Source organism: Lissotriton helveticus, chromosome 6, assembly GCF_964261635.1.
Source record: "Lissotriton helveticus chromosome 6, aLisHel1.1, whole genome shotgun sequence".
NCBI classification, from domain to species: Eukaryota; Metazoa; Chordata; class Amphibia; order Caudata; family Salamandridae; genus Lissotriton; species Lissotriton helveticus.
The window spans coordinates 1,093,549,197-1,093,571,054 of record NC_136067.1 but is presented as its reverse complement, the minus strand read 5'-3'; the positions used below and the strand labels follow the sequence as shown (position 1 = coordinate 1,093,571,054).

The 21,858-nt window shown below is 45.0% G+C and overlaps 1 protein-coding gene across 4 annotated transcripts in view; it reads right to left on the bottom strand.

Moving 5' to 3' along the window:
• BIRC6 (baculoviral IAP repeat containing 6) overlaps nt 1-21,858 on the bottom strand; it is a 2,208,279-nt gene that overhangs the window by 437,443 nt on the left and 1,748,978 nt on the right. For all 4 annotated transcript variants that reach the window (XM_078648748.1, XM_078648749.1, XM_078648751.1 and 1 more), the window contains one exon: nt 7,347-7,520. In XM_078648748.1, coding sequence (XP_078504874.1) covers nt 7,347-7,520 — 174 coding nt within the window. The remainder of the gene's footprint in view (nt 1-7,346; nt 7,521-21,858) is intronic.

Here is a 21,858-nt window from a genome sequence, read left to right as displayed (position 1 = left end):
CTTGTGTGGTGTCCTTTCACTGGGTGTTCAAGGGGTAATGTGATGGTAAAACAGCTGGCTTAACACGCCCTCTAGAGTCTTAGCCTTAGACTGCTCGTATCCATGCTACTAGGATAGCTGGTCTATAAGGTTGACTTACAACCAATCATCAATAAGGGTTGTTTGGACTGATATATAGTGATCACTAGAATAGTGAGCACTGCACATCAGGCCAACTTCTCACATTGGTGAGCAGCGGTTGGGATTTGAGCTTGCTGTTGTTTTACCACACATATCCTAAGAATATCTTGTGAAAGATCACATAAGTACTAAAGGTACATATAACTTAGCTTAGAATACTCTGAGTTCTACTGAACCAGCTGTTGTAGCTCCTAGGGCCTAGCACACCCTAAACTACAACTCTAGCAAGGGATCAGTAGGCAAACATATAGTGTAGGTAAGTGCACCACTTACACCTCACTAGAAAAGCATGTCTAACCATGGAGAGTCCACTGAGACTCCCCTGGTAAGTGTTGACCCTCCACAGGTCACTTCAAGATATGCAGCTCTCAGTTTCCAGGAGATGAGACAAGTCTGTACCTCCAGGAAACTGAAGCAGGGGTCTAACCCCACCATTCCCTTTCTGATAGGTCTCTTAGAGACATATGATGCCAGAAAGATTTCTCAGTTACATGAGAATATGCCAGCCTTAGAGAGAACCTCTGGGGATCCAGACCTCCCTAACACTGCTACTGCAGTTGGGGAGGAGGATCAAGAGGAACTCTCTGGGGATGAGGTAGACAAAGGTCTTGAGGTAGCCAGAAGGCTAACTAGGGCCAACTTAGACCTACTTGGGGAAGGATCTGGGGGACCCCCAGTACTGACCCTAATAAGGCCTAACCTTGGAGTTAGGAGAGATAGATCTCCTTCTAGGGACTCCATTAGATCTCTGCACTCTAATGCCTCTTCTCAGGGGAGAAGGAACTCTCCCCAGAGGAGATTGACTTCCCCTCAGAGAAGAGAGCATGAAGCAAGGATGAGACAAGCTAGACTGAGGATTGAAAGGGAAGAACTTGCCCTGGCCAAAGAAAAGCTTGCATTTGCTAGAGAGCAGCAGATGAGTGGGTTAGCTCCCACTGGTGGCAGCAATCTCCCAAGAGAAAAAGAGAAGGGTTTAGATACTAAACACCTGACTAAGATAGTGCCCCCCTTTAAACAAGGGGATGACATCCAGAAATGGATGGCTGCTTTGGAAAGGGCCCGCACTGTGCAGTGCATTCCCCAGAGTCAGTGGGCAGCTATACTGTGGCTCTCCTTTGATGGTAAAGGTAGAGATAAGCTCCTCACTACAAGAGTGGAGGATGCTAATGATTACCAGGTCCTGAAAAATGCACTGGTTGATGGGTTTGGCTTAACCACTGAGCAGTACAGGTTGCTGTTCAGAGACACCCAGAAAGCTCAGTCTCAGGACTGGCCTGACTTTGTTGATTGTGCCACTAAGGCTTTGGAAGGCTGGCTACTGGGTAGCAAGGTTACTGACTTCACAGGATTGTATAATCTTATTATGAGAGAGCAAGTCTTAAATAATTGTCAGAACCAGTTATTACACCAGCACCTGGTAGACTCTGATCTGACCTCTCCACAAGAATTGGGTAAGAGGGCAGACAAATGGGTCAGAACCAGGATTAGGCCCAAGAACCAAGGTGGTGACCAGAAAAAGGAATCAACCAAGCCTCAAGAGAAGGGTGGGAATAAATCTCCAGATCAAACCACATCAGGGCCCCAAAAATCCTCTGAGGGGGGTGGGTCCCAGAATCCTTCTAATAACCAGAAGAAACCTTATCGTTATCCCTGTAAACAGGTGGGTCATTTGAAAACTGACAGCAGTTGCCCAAAGAATAACAATAAGGAGAACATACCCCCAAGTAACATTCCCAAACCTCCTGTTACTACTAGTAGTAATCCCCCAGGTGGTGGGAGTGCCCCCAAGAATTTGGGTGCATTTACTTTGGGAGTTCCTGGGGACTCTGGCCTAACCAGGTCCCCAAACTTAGATACTCTTGTCTGTGAGACTGGCATGGGGTTTGCCAACTTCACAACTTGTCCCAACACTTTGGGCAAGTACAGACAGGAGCCCCTCATCAATGGTATAAAAGTTGAGGCCTATAGAGATACAGGGGCTAGCATCACTATGGTGACTGAGAGTCTAGTCCCCTCAAGGCAACTTTTACCTGGTGCCACATACCAGGTGGTAAACATTGATGGAGTGAAGAAAACTCATCCCATGGCAGTAGTAAATCTCAGCTGGGGAAGTGTCACTGGCCCCAAGAGAGTGGCAGTGACATCCAACTTGCCTGTAGATTGCCTACTGGGGAATGATTTAGAGACCTCAGCCTGGGCTGAGGTAGAGCAAGAAACCCATTCTAGAATGGTAAACCCCCATGGTAAGGTTAGTGGGGCAGTGTTAGCCACAGCCCCAGTCCAAGATGTCCTCCCTGAACAGGTCAGGAGGGTTGTGCCAGTCACAACCCAATCTCAGACAACTTCCTTCCCAGAACAGGTTGTCAAGGCTGTCATGGTAACAGAATTGACACCAACAAAAACCAACAGAGAGTCTACACACACTAACAACGTACCCAACAACAAATACAAAATATTACGGAAAAATTTCTCATAAATGAGTTCCCATCAGTACACCATCGAGACCGCCCTTCATCATCTGGGATCTCTTTTGACACTTGTGCCTGCTGCTGTTAGAGGTGAAAAAACCTGAACTGGCCTGATGACAAGCCATGTACCAGGAAAAACCACAGCAGTTGTATAGGATGTGAACACAGGCGTGTCTGGTGGAATACTGAATAGCAGTGCAGTATTCAGTATTCCACCAGACACGCCTGTGTTCACATCCTATACAACTGCTGTGGTTTTTCCTGGTACATGGCTTGTCATCAGGCCAGTGCAGGTTTTTTCACCTCTAACAGCAGCAGGCACAAGTGTCAAAAGAGATCCCAGATGATGAAGGGCGGTCTCGATGGTGTACTGATGGGAACTCATTTATGAGAAATTTTTCCGTAATATTTTGTATTTGTTGTTGGGTACGTTGTTAGTGTGTGTAGACTCTCTGTTGGTTTTTGTTGGTGTCAATTCTGTTCAGGGGATTCAACAGTCAGAGTCTTTAAAATCACCCCTGGGACCTCCCTTTTGTGCATAGTTGTCATGGTAACAGCCCACACCCAAACTGAGCCCCCTCCTGAAAAGGTTGGGAGAGTTGTGATGGCCACAGCTCAAACTCAGACAGATGATAGTGTTGTGAAGCCTGAAACTATGGATCACTCCACTCAGACAGAGAGCATTGAGGAGGAAGAGAAATCTCCCTCCCACCAGACTTTAGGAAAGGGTCAGCCTCCTCAGGGAACTGATCTGACCCCTTGTGAAGAAACTGCCACAGAGGTAGTCAGGCCTAGCCTGGCAGAACCCCTGATGTCAGTGGACCCTTCCAAGGTGGGACCCAGTCTGGAGCAGGTAACCTGCCCCTCTCTACCCTGCCTCAGTCAGCCCAGGGCTGTAGAGGTCAGGGAGGCCAGTGTTGGACCCCAAAGGGCCCCCTGTCCAAAAGAATTCCCCAATCAGCAGATTAAGGGCACTGAAGCTAGTAGTCCTAGCCAAGTGAAAATAAAACAAACTCCTGAGGGATCCCCCTTAAAATTAGTTAGGGACCTCCCACAGATGGACACTGTTGGGCACAGCCAAACTTGGGACCTGAGGGCCCCAGACCTGATCTGTCCCTCCAGTAAGCCAAACAGAGGGACCCAGCCTCCAGCTTTAGGTAGCCAGAGGTTGACCCTGAGAGCTCACAGCAACTCAGTCCTGGAAAGAAAGGCACACATGGTAGATGGTGATTGGAGGAAGTTGAGCCCAACATTAGTGGAGTCTCACTTCAGTACTCCATCCCAGCACCAGCCTTTTACTTTGCCAAAACACACCACAGGTAGAGATTCCCTATGGTGGAGACCCTCAGATACCCTTAGGGTGAGGGATTGCTTAGTGGACCATGAGATAGGGGGTAACCATGCCAGTGCTGGTACTTCCTTATATGGCCACTCAGGCAATATAGGCTTACCTGGCAAGGATAGCCTTATCTCCTTTCGTTTGGGGGGGGTTATGTAGGAAGGTAGATCCCGGACTATGGTTGCCCCCAACTTTTTGCCTGGTGTTTTGCTGGTTTTCTGACTTAGTTGACCTGGGGCCCTGCTATTCAGGACCCCAGGCCTACTGCTCTCTCTGTAAAATGGATTCCATGTACCCTAGGTACATATCTAATTGGATACTGAGTCACCTTATCAGTCCCTGTACGGTGTACCTTAGGTACCCAGGGCATAGGTGTACCCAGGGCCTACCAGGGGCTGCAGCATGTATTATGCCACCCCTGGCTGGCCATCCAAATCTGACACAACTGGCTGCACGACAGCTGGGGCAAGGTGGTGTAATCACCCCTTGCTTTAGATATAGTATTCCTATATCTAACCCTAAAATGGGCACACAGATCTCCTATCAGTCACTCCTATGGCAGGCCTTGACAATCCTGAAGGCAGAGTGCTTGGAATCGTGTGAGATAGTGCTCTGGCATGAGCTGAGCCTGTCTGCGGCTTTCGGGATCCATCCCTTAGCCGTTTCCATGATATCGCATACCATATACTCTTAAGTGCATTATAATCCTCGCGGTTATATGCCAACTCTGGTATCGCTGTATCAAAACATGTCGAGTAAGGTGTCATACGAATTGGAATACTAACCCCTCGCCAATTCTGGCGACGGGGTTAGCATTCCACCCTTCTAGAGGGACACGACATGTATGTAACCTGTAACCCCGGTTAATGTCAGACAGAGCCTTAGCATCCACAAAATGGATGCTGCCACCGAGACACAAGTCTGCCCTCCTGCTGCTGGGAGTCCTCCCAGAGCAGGAGGCAAGGACAAAGGGTTTCCTGCCAGGGGCGGTGCCAGCACCGTCCCAGACAGGGTTTTGTGTATTCCAGGTAGGCAGGGCTACAGAGGAAGGTGACTGCAAGTGGCACCCCGGTGCTCACTGTGCATAGGCCGGCTGAAACCAGTTCCAGGGGCACTCCAGCCCCTGGCCTGGGGAAAGCCCGCCAAAGGAGAGGGGTGTAACCACCCCCCTCCTGGTCCCACCCATAGGGCAGGACTTAGTCGCGTGCCAGCCCCCTTTTCCCAGATAAAGGTAGGAGCAGGCCCCCTTCCAAATTAGATCATCTTTGGAATCAAGACACGACTTTCTGCGAAAGGACTTCAAGATTTCCTTCTTCAAGATTCTCCCTTGTGACTAAGGAGTAGTCACCCTGCATCCGCAGGCATCATCGCAAGAACACTGCGGTCTGCTGTAAGTCCTTCCTCCGGAATCCGACTGCCCAGCTCGACAAGACCCGGCTTCCCTGGCACCTCCGACCTCTACTCACCTCTACAGCCAAGCTGAGAACCGTGAGTGCGACGAGACCTCAAGGGACCGACTATTGCCAAGACTGCACGACTTCTGCACAGCAAGCCCGCAGAGTAATTTCCTGGTGAGTGCTTTGGGGTCCGAGAAGCCCCGACCCTGAGCAGCTCCAGCACCGAAGAGCAGCCCGCCAGCATCTCCACGATCGGCGTGGGGCCCTTCTGCTTTTTGCTGCTCACCGCGTTGTTTGGCTACTAGCCCGCTGGCTTGTGGCCTTCTGAACGACGCCCGACGACATCACTGCTGCTGGTCTGGTTGCTCCAGACTGGCTCTTGCTCCCTTCCAGAAGAGGAGCACCCCGGACCCTCCTGGTCCACTCAAGACGCCATTTTGAGTCCACCGCGTGGGCTTAAATTAGCCAAGGCTTTGTTGCCCAATCCTGGGTTCCTCGACGCCGACAGCTTCATCCATCGTGGGACAGCTCGCCTCTCCATCCTGGTCGCTGACAACGCCTCCTGGTCCGTGAGATCTGCAGAGCACAGCGTCGCCCACTCACCTAGTCGAGGTGACTACCATCCGGTGCCCTCCTGGTGCCCACTGACTACTGGCTAGTAGTCACGAACTTGGTCCCCTCTGCTTTCAGGTGTCATCCATCTTCCAGATCCAGGCTTGGATCACTTCGAACTATCTTCACTGGTCGCCTGCCAGCATCTTTCTTCCAGGCTCCTGGTCCGGCAACGAGGATTCCCGACGTCTTTTGAGACATATGCAGCTGCAGCCCCTGGGCTAGGTAACTTCGGCATTTCGGTGCCCCAGCATAGCCTCACTATCCAAGGGTCAGGATCCACTGTCGTTTTCTCCCTACCAGGTCGGGTTCGCCCGTGAACACTAACTTTAACTTTACGAGCTATCATAGACTTTGTCCCGCATCCCGCGTGAGAGTGCACACTCTGCACCCGAGTCCCCTAGGCCTCCTAGAAGTAATCTAACGATTCCCTAGTCAAGTCCTAGCGATTCCAAAGCCTATTAGTACTGTACTTACCTGCTAGTAATTTCGCATTCCACTTTTAGAGTATATGGTTTTTCGTGCCCCTCGGGCAGTTGTATATACGGTGCTAACTTAAGTATTTTCGTAAGAGTTTTGTTGTGTGCCTAGCACCCTGTCCTCATAAAGAGTACAGGGTTGTTGTGATTCTAATAAATACACTGTTTATTTTCATAACACTTGTGTGGTGTCCTTTCACTGGGTGTTCAAGGGGTAATGTGATGGTAAAACAGCTGGCTTAACATGCCCTCTAGAGTCTTAGCCTTAGACTGCTCGTATCCATGCTACTAGGATAGCTGGTCTATAAGGTTGACTTACAACCAATCATCAATAAGGGTTGTTTGGACTGATATATAGTGATCACTAGAATAGTGAGCACTGCACATCAGGCCAACTTCTCACACTAGCCTTCTGCCATTTTGGCCTCATCACAACAGCTTTGGTCCTTCTGAAAAAAAGAAAACGACTTGCTACTAAAACGTAACTGTCTCAATCAATATCTATGAATTAAACACATACTTAGTTAGAGGTCATGTACTTTATATTTAGCTTTAACACTCGTTCAGTTAGGAGGTAAATTAAGTAGAGAAATGTAGAAAATATATTGTCTCAGAAAATCTGTTACAGTTTAATGCGTTTTAGAATGCTACATTTACAGGTTTTCTAATGACATTACCAAAACTAAACAATTGTGTTTTCGGTCGGTAACAGACAGTTCATGATTCTACCAAAATACGAGCTGATCCTTGTGGACCATAAGGTTCTATAAGGAAAATACAAGGGGATAAGGGGAACATTTAATGATTTGGACAAAACCGATATGACGAGTACTGCATCATTAAGCACACTAAAAACATACTACAAATATACCTTTTTCTGTGTGGAGGCGCTTAAATGAGTCCGTTTTTGAAAGGCTAGGGTCAGAGATAACTTTGGAGCCTAGTTTCACTGTCAGGTCTACTGATCTGTAGCCCTGAGGGAGTTTCCGGTCATATAACAAAGTGAGAAGCTGAGCTAGTGTCATCTCGGCGGGCAGCGGTTGGCCTGATAAGAGAGACAAAAATTAGTACCATTCTGTGAAACAAATGTTAAAAATAAAACACCCTTACCTTATTACGATTAACGTTCAAAGTAGCTTAACCTATGTTTAAGCAACTTCATGTGTTCGAAGGTTACATTGTGAATAATCACACAAATATGACAGCTCAAGAAACCATTGCGTTGCTTGGATTTAACATGATATACTGCAAATATGGATCCAGAATTGGGTCAGTCTTCAGAGCATGACAAAGCACAATCCCTGTGGCCTCTAATGTGGTGAAAGTCAAGAACCTGCATACTGGAATAAATCCTACACTGTATGGTAACGATATAGATATGCTCTTGTATAAGGAATATGCTACTTACCAGTATGCATCTGTTCTTGGCATGTAGGGCTGCTGATATTCATATCTTGTGCATAGATCGCCGCCTAGTGTTGGGTCCGGATGATTGCACATTGTTGTCCTGGAAAAGTCTTCGAAGTATCACGAGATAGGTGGCTCCTCCCTCGGACTACAGTGCGCATGGGCATCCTCTCCATCCTCAGATTGTTTTTCGCCATTGTGGCAGTGATGGAGTATGATACAGTAAGTGATGTCCATGCTAGAGATTAAGTCTGAGTGCTACAGCTGGGACAGGCACCGGGGAGGACGATATGGATATCAGCAGCCCTACATGCCAAGAACAGATGCATACTGGTAAGTAGCATATTCCGTTCGAGGCATTTGGGCTGCTGAATTCATATCTTGTGCATAGAATGTATAGCAGTCTCCCTTTTGGCGGTGGTTGCCCGTGCCAGCTGCAGCAGTCTGAAAAAGAGTCTTGAGAACAGCCTGTCCTACGCTTGCTGTTTGGAGTGTACATCTACGCAGTAGTGTTTGGTAAATGTATGTATGGTAGTCCATGTGGCTGCTCTACATATGTCTTCTAGAGGAATGTTTCCTAGGAAAGCCATGGATGCCCCTAATTTGCGTGTTGAATGCGCTCTTGGGGGTACTGTTAATGTGCGTTTAGCTTTCTGATAATTTGTATGCACTTAACAATCCACCTGGCTATACTTGATTTGGGAATGGGGTTGCCTTTGTGCTGTGGTGAAAAGGCAACAAACAGTTGCTTAGTTTTTCTGAAAAGCTTTGTCCTGTCGATATAGTACAGGAGAGCTCTTTTAACGTCTAAGGTATGTAGAGCTCTTTCTGCCACTGAATCTGGATTTGGGAAGAACACTGGCAGTTCTATAGCTTGATTGATGTGAAACTGGGATACCACCTTTGGCATAAATTTGGGGTTTGTTCGTAGCACAACCCTATTTGCGTGAATTTGTATGAATGGCTCCTGAATAGTTAGAGCTTGCAGCTCACTAACTCTTCTAAGGGATGTAATCACCACTAGAAAAGCCACTTCCCACGTTAGGAACTGTATCTCACACGAGTGTAGAGGTTCAAAAGGGGGTCCCATTAGTCTGGTGAGAACTACGTTCAACTTCCAGACAGGTGAAGGTGGGTGTCTAGGAGGAATTACTCGTCTGAGTCCCTCCATGAAAGCTTTAATAGCAGGTACTCTGAAGAGGGAAAGGTGCTGCCTGTTTTGAAGATAAGCTGCCACCGCAGCTAAATGTATACGTATGGAACTGTAAGCTAGATTGCATCTGTGCAAATGCAACAGGTAACATATGATGTTTTGAGTAGATGCATCTAGCGGATTTATGTCATTATTGGTTTCCACTTCGCCGCATAGCATGCCCTGGTAGTAGGTCTTCTTGCCTCTTTGATAATATTCATACAGTCAGGAGGCAAGTTCAGGTAACCAAACTCTATGACTTCAGGAGCCAGATCGCAAGGTTCAACTGTTGCGGATCGGGGTGCTGAATGTCGCCATGGCTCTGCGTTAAAAGACTGGGTGTTAATCTCAGCCATTGATGAGGCACCACGGAAAGTTCTAGGAACGTGGTGTACCATGGTTGCCTTGCCCACGTTGGAGCAATTGAGATGAGTGTCATTGAGTGTTGTCGCAGTTTGCGTGCCACTAGTGGTATAAGCGGGGCTGGTGGAAAAGCGTACGCCAATCGGCCTGACCAGTTCATCCATATCGCATTGCCCTGAGACTGCGGATGTGGAAACCTGGTGGCGAAGCTTTGGCATTTTGAGTTTTCCCATGTGACGATCAGGTCTATCACTGGGTGACCCCACTGCTGGAATTACGGGTGCAGCACTGAGGGATGTATCTCCCACTCGTGCATCTGGTGGCTGTGTCTGCTGAGCAGATCCGCCATCTGGTTATCCTTGCCTGGGAGGTGTTCCGCCATGAGGAAGATGTTCTCTGAATGGCCCACTTCCACATGCTTTGCGCTAGATGTGACAACTGTGGAGAGTGTGTCCCTCCCTGCTTCTGTATGTAGTACATGGCAGTCATGTTGTCCGTCCGGATTAACACGACTTTGTTGCACAAATGTACCTTGAACGCCTTCATTGCCATGAAGATTGCCATCTGTTCCAGCAGGTTGATGTGCATCTTCTTCTGTTGTGTTGTCCACAGCCCCTGCACTGTGTAATGGAGGACATGCGCTCCCCATCCCAGGAGAGATGCGTCCGTCGTGAGCACTTTTTGTGATACAGGCTCTTGAACGGTCGACCCCTGCAAAGGTTTTGTGGATTCCACCAATGCAGAGTTGTATGCGCGACCGGTCACCAACACTAGGTCTTTCAATTGTCCATAAGCCTGGTTCAACTGATGTGCTAAGCACTCCTGAAGCGGACGCATGTGCAGTCTGGCGTGGGGGACTATGAAGATGCAGGAGGCCATCATGCCTATCAACTGAATAAACACCCGTGCCGGGAGCGAGTGTTGGGGTCTGAATCCCTGGATCAGTGATTGAATGCTGTTGATTCTCGCTGAGTTTGGCTGAGCCTTTGCCGCCAGAGTGTCTATTGTCGCTCCCAGGTACTGTTGTACGTGGGCGGGTTGGAGATGAGACTTTGTGTAGTTTAATGAGAATCCGAGGCTGTGCAGGAGGTGAATAGTGCGGGACATGTGGCCGGCTCATTGCTGGGCTGACTTTGCTTTGATTAGCCAGTCGTCCAGATAGGGGTAGACGTGAATATGGTTTCTCCGCAGGTGCGCCGCTACTGTCGCTAGGCACTTGGTAAACACCCTTGGGGCAGTTGTCACCCCGAAAGGCAGTACCTTGAACTGGTAGTGCTGATTTTGTATGGTAAACCTGAGATACTTCCTGTGTGCTGGATGTATGGGTATGTGGAAATACGCATCCTTTAGGTCTAATGTTGCGAGGAAGTCTCCCTGACTGAGTAATGGTAGAACCTGCTGTAAAGTGAGCATGTGAAAGTGTTCTGACAAGATGTATTGGTTTAGGGGCCTGAGGTCTAGTATTGGCCTGAGAGACCCGACCTTTTTGGGGATTAAGAAGTACAGCGTGTACACCCTGGTACCCTGTTGCTGTATAGGGACGAGTTCTATGGCCCCTTTTTGCAGCATGCTGATGACAGCCTGCTGCAATAACTCTATGTGCTCTGCGGACACAGGACGGTGTCTTGGGGGTATGTTGGGTGGAGTGGATGTTAGCTCTAGACAATAGCCAAACTGAATAAGTTGTCTCACCCACCTGTCTGTGGTAATGCTCTCCCAGACTGGCAGGAACTGTTGTAATCATCCCCCGACCGGTGTTACATGGTCTGGGGGCAGTGACAAGGCGTCACTGTTTAGTATTGGCGGGGGATCTGGTGTTGTTATTCTCTCGTCCTCTGCCCTTGTTGCTGTTGCCACGGTATCCACCTCTATTGTTCTTATTATAGGTGGTTTGCGTGCTCCCTTTACTGTATGGAGTCTGCTGGGATGCCTGGCCTCTTGTAGCTCCTCTGTTACCGGAGAGACGAAAGGAGCCGCCTCTGAATTGTTGTGACTGCAAGGCACCCATAGATTTGGCTGTCTCTGTGTCCTTTTTAATCTTCTCTAAGATTATGTCCACATCAGGACCAAATAAAAAAATCAGGGTTTAGAGGCTGATTTAATAATGTGGTTTGAATCTCAGGTTTGAAGCCAGAGATGCGCAACCAAGCATGTCTCCTGAGCATGACACTTGTGTTGATGGCCCTGGCTGTGGTGTCTGCTGCGTCAAGCGCAAATTTAATGGATGCGTTGGATATTAGCTTCCCTTCTTGTATAAGTGTTTCTGCTCCCTCTTTGTAGGCATCAGGCAAATGCTGTAGCAGTTGCTCTAGTGTGTCATAATGCGCCCTATCGTATCTGGCTAATAGGGCCTGTGTATTTGAAAGTCTCCAGATATTAGCTGCTTGAGCAGCTACCCTTTTCCCAGATGCTTCTAAGATTTTAGACTCTTTGTCTGGAGGAGAAGCATCACCAGTAGTTTGTGAGTTGGCACGCTTACGAGCATTTGATACCACTAAAGAGTCCAATGGCAGCTGTCCCTTAATGTATGTAGGGTCCACAGGCGCCGGTCTGTATTTTCTTTCAATTCTGGGGTTAACAACCCTTGCTCTTGTGGTTTCTTTGAAAATGTCTCCTGCATGTTTAAAAACAGCTTTCAACATTGGCAATGTCTTAACAGATTTCTCTGAAACTGAGAAAGTGTCAAACAAGAAGTCCTCTTCAATTGGGTCAGCATGCATTTCCACATCATGATTTAGTGCTGCCCTTTCTATTAATGCGTTAAACGCAGCAGTATCTTCTGTCGGGGATGTTTTGACAGGATAAGAAGGAGTATCAAGAATAGTCTGTGACTCACCAGGGTCAATAGTGTCTGCCCATGGCTGAGTTTGGTCATGTTGATATGTGTCCGCAGGGTAATCATATTGTCCACTATAGTCATACCCCATATCCTCATTAGTGTGTGTGTGGGCGAGTATGCAGAAGTGTCTTGGCCATGGTAGCTTACAGTCTCAAAAGGACAGGTGATGTAGAAGAATCCCTTTTCCTTTTGAGTGGGATTTTATATGATTCCAGAGGATTTTCCGACCTGATCTTCCGTTGGTAGATGGAAAGTCTGCCAGTTTCGGAGTCGATATACAGCTTCGACTGTTCATCATAGGAGGGCTCTTGGTATACAATGTCCTCTTCTGGAGGATGACTTCTTTTACCAGTGGACACCGACCTGGGTGTCTCGGCCCCCGTTTTCGGATCGAGCGCCTTAGGGCGTGCAGTTGGGGGCAGTCCAAACTTTATCGGTGGCAGCGAGTCTTTAGACAGACTGACCTTTTTCGGGGCCGGCGTCGATAGAGGTCCAACCGACGTAGCCCTTTCGTCAGTATGCCGCAGGCTCTGCGTTGACTTCGGTGCTTGAGGCGTCGGAGGCGCGCTCTTTTGACTCGGTTCGACTTGCTCCTTCAAGGTGCCTTTGGTTTTCGGCTCGAGGGCTTTGACGAGCTTTGGCCCGTGGACTCGTTGCTTCGGATCGAGAACCCTCCGAGACTCGAGTCCCTTGTTAGTGTCGCTGTCCGTCGACCTCGACCTCGTTAGTTCGACGTGCTTGACTTTGGTGATGGATTTCAGCGCACCGATCTTTGGCTCGACGGCCTTCATTTTTGACCTCGCAGGGTCGTCGACACTTGCTTTCTTTGTAGAATCCGATATGTTCGAACTCTTCGATCCGAAGACTGTCTTCAGCAGTTTCGGTTTCGATTTTGACTCGATGGCTTTTGGTTTCGCTTTCAGTAGCGCGACCAATGGCTCGTGTGATATGTTCTTAGCCGGGCCTAGACGCGGGGCTATCGAACGTTCCTCTTGATCTTGGCTAAGGCCTTCCGGTGATGCCTCGACCTGAGCCCTTGGAAGCCTTTCAGTGTCTGTTCTGAGCTCCGTACCCATTGTTGGGCCTGGTTCATCGCTTGAGTCGTCATCGACGGCTCCGATGGGGGATACGTCGTCCCTTACCTCAATGTCGTTTCCATTATCGCCTTCATCATCGACGTCTTCATAATAGGTGGAGTCATGCTCCGAACCGGGATCCGATTGCTGTCCTGGATCCTGAGCCTCGACGACCTCATCGTCTTCTTCACCGGGTCGGGCGCTGGCATCGACATCGTTTGCCTCACCGCACGTCGGAGCCTAAGAGTCTTCTTTGACCTGAATCGAGCACAAGCTAGACAGTTGTCCTCATTGTGGTCGGGTGATAAGCACTTGTTGCACACCGGGTGTACATCGATGTGCGGGTACTTAGAGTTACAGAGGGGGCATCGTTTGAACCAGCTCCGTTCCATCGACGATCGGGCCTCTGGTGTCGAAAAGGCCAAGGGGCTCTCCTCGACGTCCTGCTCGAAAAGAACTGGAACAAGAACTCTGCACCGATCGAAAGAACAATACCGACGACCCCGAAGGCCTTTTGGCCTTTAGAAAGTTTCCGAACTTGAGTAAAGAAAAGTACATCCGAACCCAATGGCGGAAAAAAACAATCTGAGGATGCCCATGCGCACTGTAGTCCGAGGGAGGAGCCACCTATCTCGTGATACTTCGAAGACTCTTCCAGGACAACAATGTGCAACCATCCGGACCCAACACTGGGCGGCGATCTATGCACAAGATATGAATTCAGCAACCCACATGCCTCTAACATACACATTCTAGTCCCTTCTAATTAATCCCGCCCAGGCTCCCCCAAGGTTTAAAGGTACTAGAATGGAAATACATCAGAAATTGGCAAAAAAAAGTCGTCCGGTGTCTGTATAGTTTTGCAGTGCAGGCCATCAGCATGACTACTACTCTGTGATCTACCAGAAGGGAAACCTCGAGGATGGTCTTTTTTATCAAAGTAATTCCGTCGTCTACAGGTCTGGAAGTCAGGGATATCAACTTTGTTTTGCTAACCAATCCAATGATGGGAAAAAATCCCTCAACTCAAATACCTGAACATGGCTTCTGGAAGGTGCTGCTTCAAATACCGAAACAACAAAAAGGGAACTACCGGTCTACAAGAGTCAAGACAAGGAGAGAGATACAGAGAAAGCAGGGTTAGTGCAAACCTCAATTCATTGAGGCAAAATAAGTATCATCAGCCCACCACAGTGGCGGAGCATCGTCATTTGGGATTTGTTGTACTTAGTATGACTGCTGTAGCCCACACCTATTGAGGGGGACAGCTACATTACAGTCATTACCAGATATACACCCAGCCACTTGAATATTTTGCTCAGTGGTGCTGATGATTTGCAGTGCAAAATAGTGTAAAGAAAAAGTGCAGAAAAGTTAAAATTGACTACTGAGACAGAAATGACTTTAATAAACGCTATCTTAGTGTCAAGATTAAAACCAGATGCAGATAGTTTGAAAAAATAACTATCGTGAGCAATAGGAAAAGAATTGGCCTACATGTTTCAGCCCTAGAGGTGTCTTACACCAGGCTTTCTTCAGGACCAGATGTAAACTACGCTACTGCAAATATTGCGAAAAATTGTGCACAAAATATATATTAAGTATTTAGTGATTGGTACGATACATCCTACCAGAACCTGTGATGCGAAATTGAATATGGTTTATAGCTATCACAGGAGATGCATCTTCTTTCATAAAAAATAATATAAACGTGCTTAGCATTAAACACAGTTCACACATTTCAAAACAATCAGTCTTGACATCGATACTATCACAATATAGACAATATCCTGACCCAATAAAGTGGCAAAAATTGGAAAATACTCCATTAGCAAAATAGTTAGGTAAAGTCGTAAGTACTCACCCAGCTTTATGTGGGAGTACGCCTCACCTCACCTGCTCAGTTGATGAGACCCTGCTCTGTAACATAGGTAGACATAACAATCTCAAAGGTGCAGCATCCACCTATGTCCATCTCCCAACTTATATACTCACATAAAAATAACCTTTTGACTGAAAACACCAAATGGCCATTGCTGTACCTCCAGACCCCACACATAGTGGAATATTATGAATGAAATAGTGAACAACAAAGTTCTCAAATGCGTTCTGTTTCTTTTACTCACAGAAGAATCATGTTAACCTGGTCACTGTCCTTCTTCGTTATATGAAGTCGGACCAGTGTACCACATTTATGCTGCAAGATTTTCAAATAAAATTGTAAAAAGGACAAAGGATCAGTAATGTTGAAAACACTGTCGGTTACAGTGAGGCCAGTAAACCGCCTTCGCCTCTTCGTGTATATGTCAAGAACTGAGCATGCGAGCAGCTGCCTAGACTGCAGTGCGAGCAACAGAAGAAGAGTAGGAGGGCTGTGTGTGTCTGTTTCCATATTCAAAGTCGGGCCTTGTCACGTATCCCAAACGCTAAGCATGTAGACAACTGCCTAACCTGCAGCGCAATCAACAGAAAAGCAGTAGGGGGGCATCTGTTCCCATATGTCAAGTTTAAACATGTTAGCAGACTCTCCCCTGGGTCACCCAGTCGAGTGGCGGTGTTCATACTAAAAAGTACAGCCAAAAACGCACAAGCATCTACCACCTACCTATCCGTCGGTACCCCTCTGTGACGCTAAGCCGAAGGGGAGGTAACCCGGCATGTGGGTGGTTGTCCTCTAAATGCAGATGTTTCATTGGCAAAAATTCCTGTGGGAGCGTAGAAAGTATGCCGATCGGGAGGCAATACTTCCTGATTGTAGGTGCGCATGCTCACCAGTGACGAGCGGACTACCATAGAAAACTGGGAAATGTAGTTTTAGTCGCTTATCAGAGTAAAGACCATCTGGCTAATGATCAAATAGACGGTCAAAGAACTCGTCTTGGTGTAGTATTAGTGTACTTGATCATGATGTTTAGAAAATAAATAGCGGGTGAATATATGCCAGATTATTAATGCTCATGCATATAAACACGGAATGAGCTATATTCATAATGGGGATTAGTTCATCCAATATAGATGTATTTTGGCAGAAGGTCAATGAATTAATGGTAAACCAACTACTTCAAATACCAGTGATCGTAAGACGGTATATTCTATGTGGCAGAAAACCGGGGACGCCCTTTACAGCCGGTCTGTAATGCGCATGCGTGTAAACGCGGAAGTCACAACATCCCTAACAGGGATTGTAGTTTCTCCGATAAGTGCATCTTGGTAAGTTCCCTTATCAATATAGTCGACCTACTTTACCATAAGTTTTGGATTCATGTTACCCCCCGGCCAGGCTATCCTTGAGACACAAAATCTTTTGGATATGAAAATTCTATCAGTTGTATTAATACTGAAGGAAGGCTAGCCGTTAGAGACATGTGCAGCAAACCAAGCTGGAAGTCATAATAACCAGGTGAGGAGGTTGACACAAGGAACGGGCATCATGATGTTTAAGTGTCTTAATATATATATATATATATATATATATATATATATATATATATATATATATATATATATATATATATATATATATATATATATATATATATATATATATATATATATGTATTACCTACTGGCGGTCGCCAGTAGTTAGTTATAGTTAGGACCTAGTTTCCATAGGAAATCCGCAACATTCTATTGAGAATAACTTTGGCGCCGGTGGACGAATCTTTGCGAATTTCTCAAAGAAGATGGCCTGCTCCGCTCCGCTCCTTCCCTGAAAGTTTGGGGGGATTCGTTAAGTGGGGGCTGAGATAAAAGGGGGGTCCCAAAACGTGTTTTCCCCATGTTATTTTCCATAGGACGTTTAGACACGGTTACAGCTCGAACGGCTGAATGGATTTATAAGAAATTTGGTAGAGAGGTAGAGTCCGGCTTACAGATTACGCTTTTCTTTGAATGGTGTAAATCTGTTCAGTAGTTGCTGAGAAAATTAACTTTGAAAAAATATATATTGGGCTACATTGGGCTATATATATATATGTTAGAGCCCAAATGTAGCCCAATGTAGCCCAAAGATGGCCACCAGAGACAAAAAAAAACAAATGTAGCCCAAATATCAGCCAGATGTAGCCCAACTATAGCCCAATGACAGAATGTCCCAGAGTATTCTAAATAACAACTAGAGCGCTAACAGTCTTACTTATGACAAAAGTATGGTTAAAGACAAAAATGGTTCTGTCGGGTGAATAAATTGCTTTTGCGTGAAGGCTAGGTTAGCTCATAACAAAATATAACCAATAAAAATGAGAGGAGCTCTCTGACAACAAATATAGTTCAAAACTTTTATATGAAAAAGCAAAGTCACATTAAAACACCGGAATTACTTCATTCCATTTCAGTTTCAATTATAAGTGAAAGGTGACTATTAGTGAGCAAAGTGAATAGTGCAACAAATTTAGTGACACATATTTACAAATATATACAAAGTTTATACAAGGAAGAGTGGGCGGGGGGAAAGATTTTTGGCGGTCAGAGTTCTAAGTTAGTACTCCAAGGAGACAGATGGTGACTGTGCCCGTTCCCGGAGGGTTCTTGACCAGTATTGTGCGTCGACGTTTCGATCCTGATGTGCCCCGATTGGTGGTCACGCGGATCTTTATCAAGACAGGGGGGGGAGGAGGGGGGTCTGGAAAGAGAGGTAAGTTTTGTGTCAGAGAGGTAGGAAACAATTATTTGTACTGAAGCAGAAGTATGGCACACCTGAAGTCATCTTGATTGGAATAAAGTGTTAACACTTAAAACATTTAATTTGCAAAGGAACAAAATGAGGGGGTTCATTTTGCCATAGAAATTATGATTAGTGCTGAAGAAAGAAAAATTAGGGCACATTTTGAGTGACTTCTCAAATCCTCTTATATTTCATTAAAAAAATTCTGATATGCAGTCTCCCAAGATGGCCACCAGAGACAAAAGAGCCCAAATGTAGCCCAAATATCAGCCAGATGTAGCCCAACTATAGCCCAATGACAGAATGTCCCAGAGTGTTCTAAAGAACAACTAGAACGCTAACAGTCTTACTTATGACAAAAGTATGGCACACCTGAAGTCATCTTGATTGGAATAAAGTGGTAACACTTAATACATTTAATTTGAAAAGGAACAAAATGAGGGGTTTCATTTTGCCATAGAAATTTTATATATATATATATATATATTCACTGAAAAAACCATAGGTTTTAAACACGTTATAGTTAGGAAGTAGCATTTAAAAAACCAATGAAATTCACTGAAAAAACCATAGGTTTTACACATGTTATAGTTAGGAAATAGCATTTACAAAACCTATGAAATTCACTGAAAAAACCATAGGTTTGACACCAGTTATAGTTAGCTGGAAATTTTACTTGCATAAAACCAATGAAATTCCCACGTTATAGTTAGTTGGACTCACTATAACTTGCGCGTGCAATGCACTGCTGATGACGTCACATATTACATCACTCATGACATGGTCAGTGACATCAGTCATGACATCACTGATAACACCATCCTTGTGACAGAGTGACAGACCTCTTTTCACTGAAATGTAACCCTTGAAACACATATTCAAAAATAGAAACTAAAATTTTCAAAAAAATGGAGATACCCATACCAGTTACAACAACCAATTCAATAATTCCACCATCTATATACACATCCACTCATTGATCAAAAGTTCTATATAGTCACTCGTACATATACTCACTCATGATATGTAGTGATACACCTATACATCCTGTTACACACCGACAGTCATCCAAAAGATACTCTCACACATATTCACACATGCAAATAAACTATTGAACATCCATTTATTTGCATATACAGCTATACACACACAACCACCTTACTTCTATGGAAACTTACACATACTTACTCTCTTAAACAATCACTTATAGAAACACATGCTTATCTAAACAGGAACTCTTACAATCTCTTTCTCTCACATATACTCACTTATATACATCAATATTCACATATATTAGATTAAAACATATGTAGTTACTGATAAAGACACTAGTGAGACAGTCATTCACTCACTAACACACACATATACACAGTCTTCCACCCATACAGTCCTGCACATATGCGGTCTTCAAAACACATACAAAGAGAGAGTCAGTCATTCATGCATCTATGTGTTAAGTAATACCCCCACCAAACCATACAAACACTCATACTGATACTAAGAAAAACATCTAATAACCCATATACATACACATGTAGCTACTCACCAACCCATGCAACCACTTATACACAAAGTGAAACACTAAAACATATATTTATATATTTAAACATTACTCTCTAATATATGTATTCACTAAGATACACTTAATAAACCAGTTAACCAATCAATTTAAAAAAAAAAAACATCCAAGTAATCACTTATTTAAACAATTATTCTTCCATCAACTTTTACATATACATATATAACACATTTATTTTTTAAAAAGACACACATTCACTGGATAGTGTCATCAGTGATGTCATGACTGATGTCACTGACCATGTCATGAGTGATGTAATATGTGACGTCATCAGCAGTGCATTGCACGCGCAAGTTATAGTGAGTCCAACTAACTATAACGTGGGAATTTCATTGGTTTTATGCGAGTAAAATTTCCAGCTAACTATAACTGGTGTCAAACCTATGGTTTTTTCAGTGAATATATATATATATAGATATATATATATATATGTATATATATATATATATATATATATATATATATATATATATATATATATATCTATATATATATATATATATTTTTTTTTTTAATTTCTTGTCCTCACTGGAATAAAGGCTCCCAAAGTGGTGGTGTTAATATATTATCAAGGACATTTTGTTGATGTCACACATAATGAGTTTATAGAGAGCCAACTAATCAAAATGCTATCTACCAAGAATTATATGGGTAGATCTGGCCATACAGCATATATGCTCTAAGCAACATACCCATAAGGGAACCGAGTAGGGACCTGGTCTGATGGTCCACTTAATGAAGCTAACCAAGCAACCTAGGAACAGTGATGGAAGTAATCATTAGGTCACCCACGGAATCTCATCATTAAGTCCCTGACTGTCACTTCTGAGTCTGTATGTCCACTTTTGTTCTTTAACAAAGAGGAACCTTGTAATGTCACTCACATGAGATGGTATAAAAGGATGCTCCAACACTATCCACTTCATGTCTTCTGCCTTACGTCTGAGGTTTAGGAAGTGATTAGTAAGACGTGTAGATTGTTTATTACATCTTATTGTGCTTTTATGTTCACTGATTCTCAGCTTAACCTTTCATGTAGTCATCCCAATGTATCTCAAGGAACAAGGGCAAGTAATCATGTAAATGACTTTCTCGGAGTTGCAATTGGTGTGGGTGGTTAGAATCCAAGGTTTATCTGTTCCAATGTCAACTGACTCTGTCTTATGCGTTTGGGGACATGCGTTGCAACCGCCACAAGGATAGTGACGACGAACAGCCGGAAGGTCCCACAGTGTATTAGGTGCCTCACGCATTTGTAGCCTAGGTTTGGTATGGACCAGGCTATCTCTCAAACTAGTTGCTTTCTTGAATGAAAATAAGGGAGTCAGAATAGTGCTAGTAGCCACGTTTAAGATTTTCCAGTGTCTACGCACCATTTTCTGAACATGATTGGACAATACACTAAATGTCGTGACAAAGGTTAACCTCTCAAGTGGTTCTTTTTCAACTGGGCCCTCAAGCAAGGCGTCACGGTTATTATTTGCAGCCCTCTTCCATGCTTGTCGCACCAGGTGTTTTGGATACTCTCGCGCCTGAAGTCTAGGCAGCTGCTCGCATGCTCAGTTCTTGACATATACACAAAGAGGCTAAGGCGGTTTACTGTCCTCACTGTAACCGACAGTGTTTTCAACATTACTGATCCTTTGTCCTTTTTACAATTTTATTTGAAAATCTTGCAGCATAAATGTGGTACACTGGTCCGACTTCATATAACGAAGAAGGACAGTGACCAGGTTAACATGATTCTGCTGTGAGTAAAAGAAACAGAAGGCATTTGAGAACTTTGTTGTTCACTATTTCATCCATATTACTCCACTATGTGTGGGGTCTGGAGGTACAGCTATGGTCATTTGGCGTTTTCAGTCACAAGGTTATTTTTATGTGTGTATATAAGTTGGGAGATGGACATAGGTGGATGCTGCACCTGTGTGATTGTTATGTCTACCCACGTTACAGAGCGGGCCTCATCAACTGAGCAGATGCCAGGTGAGGCGTACTCCCACATAAAGCTGGGTGAGTACTTACGACTTTACCTAACTATTTTGCTAATGGAGTATTCTGCAATTTGTGCCACTTTATTGGGTCAGGATATTGCCTATATTGTGATAGTATCGATGTCAAGACTATGATAGTTTTGAAATGTGTGAACTTGGTTTAATGCTAAGCATGTTTATATTATTTTTTAGGAAAGAAGATGCATCTCCTGTGATAGCTATAAACCATATTCAACTTTGTATCACAGGTTCTGGTAGGATGTATCTTAC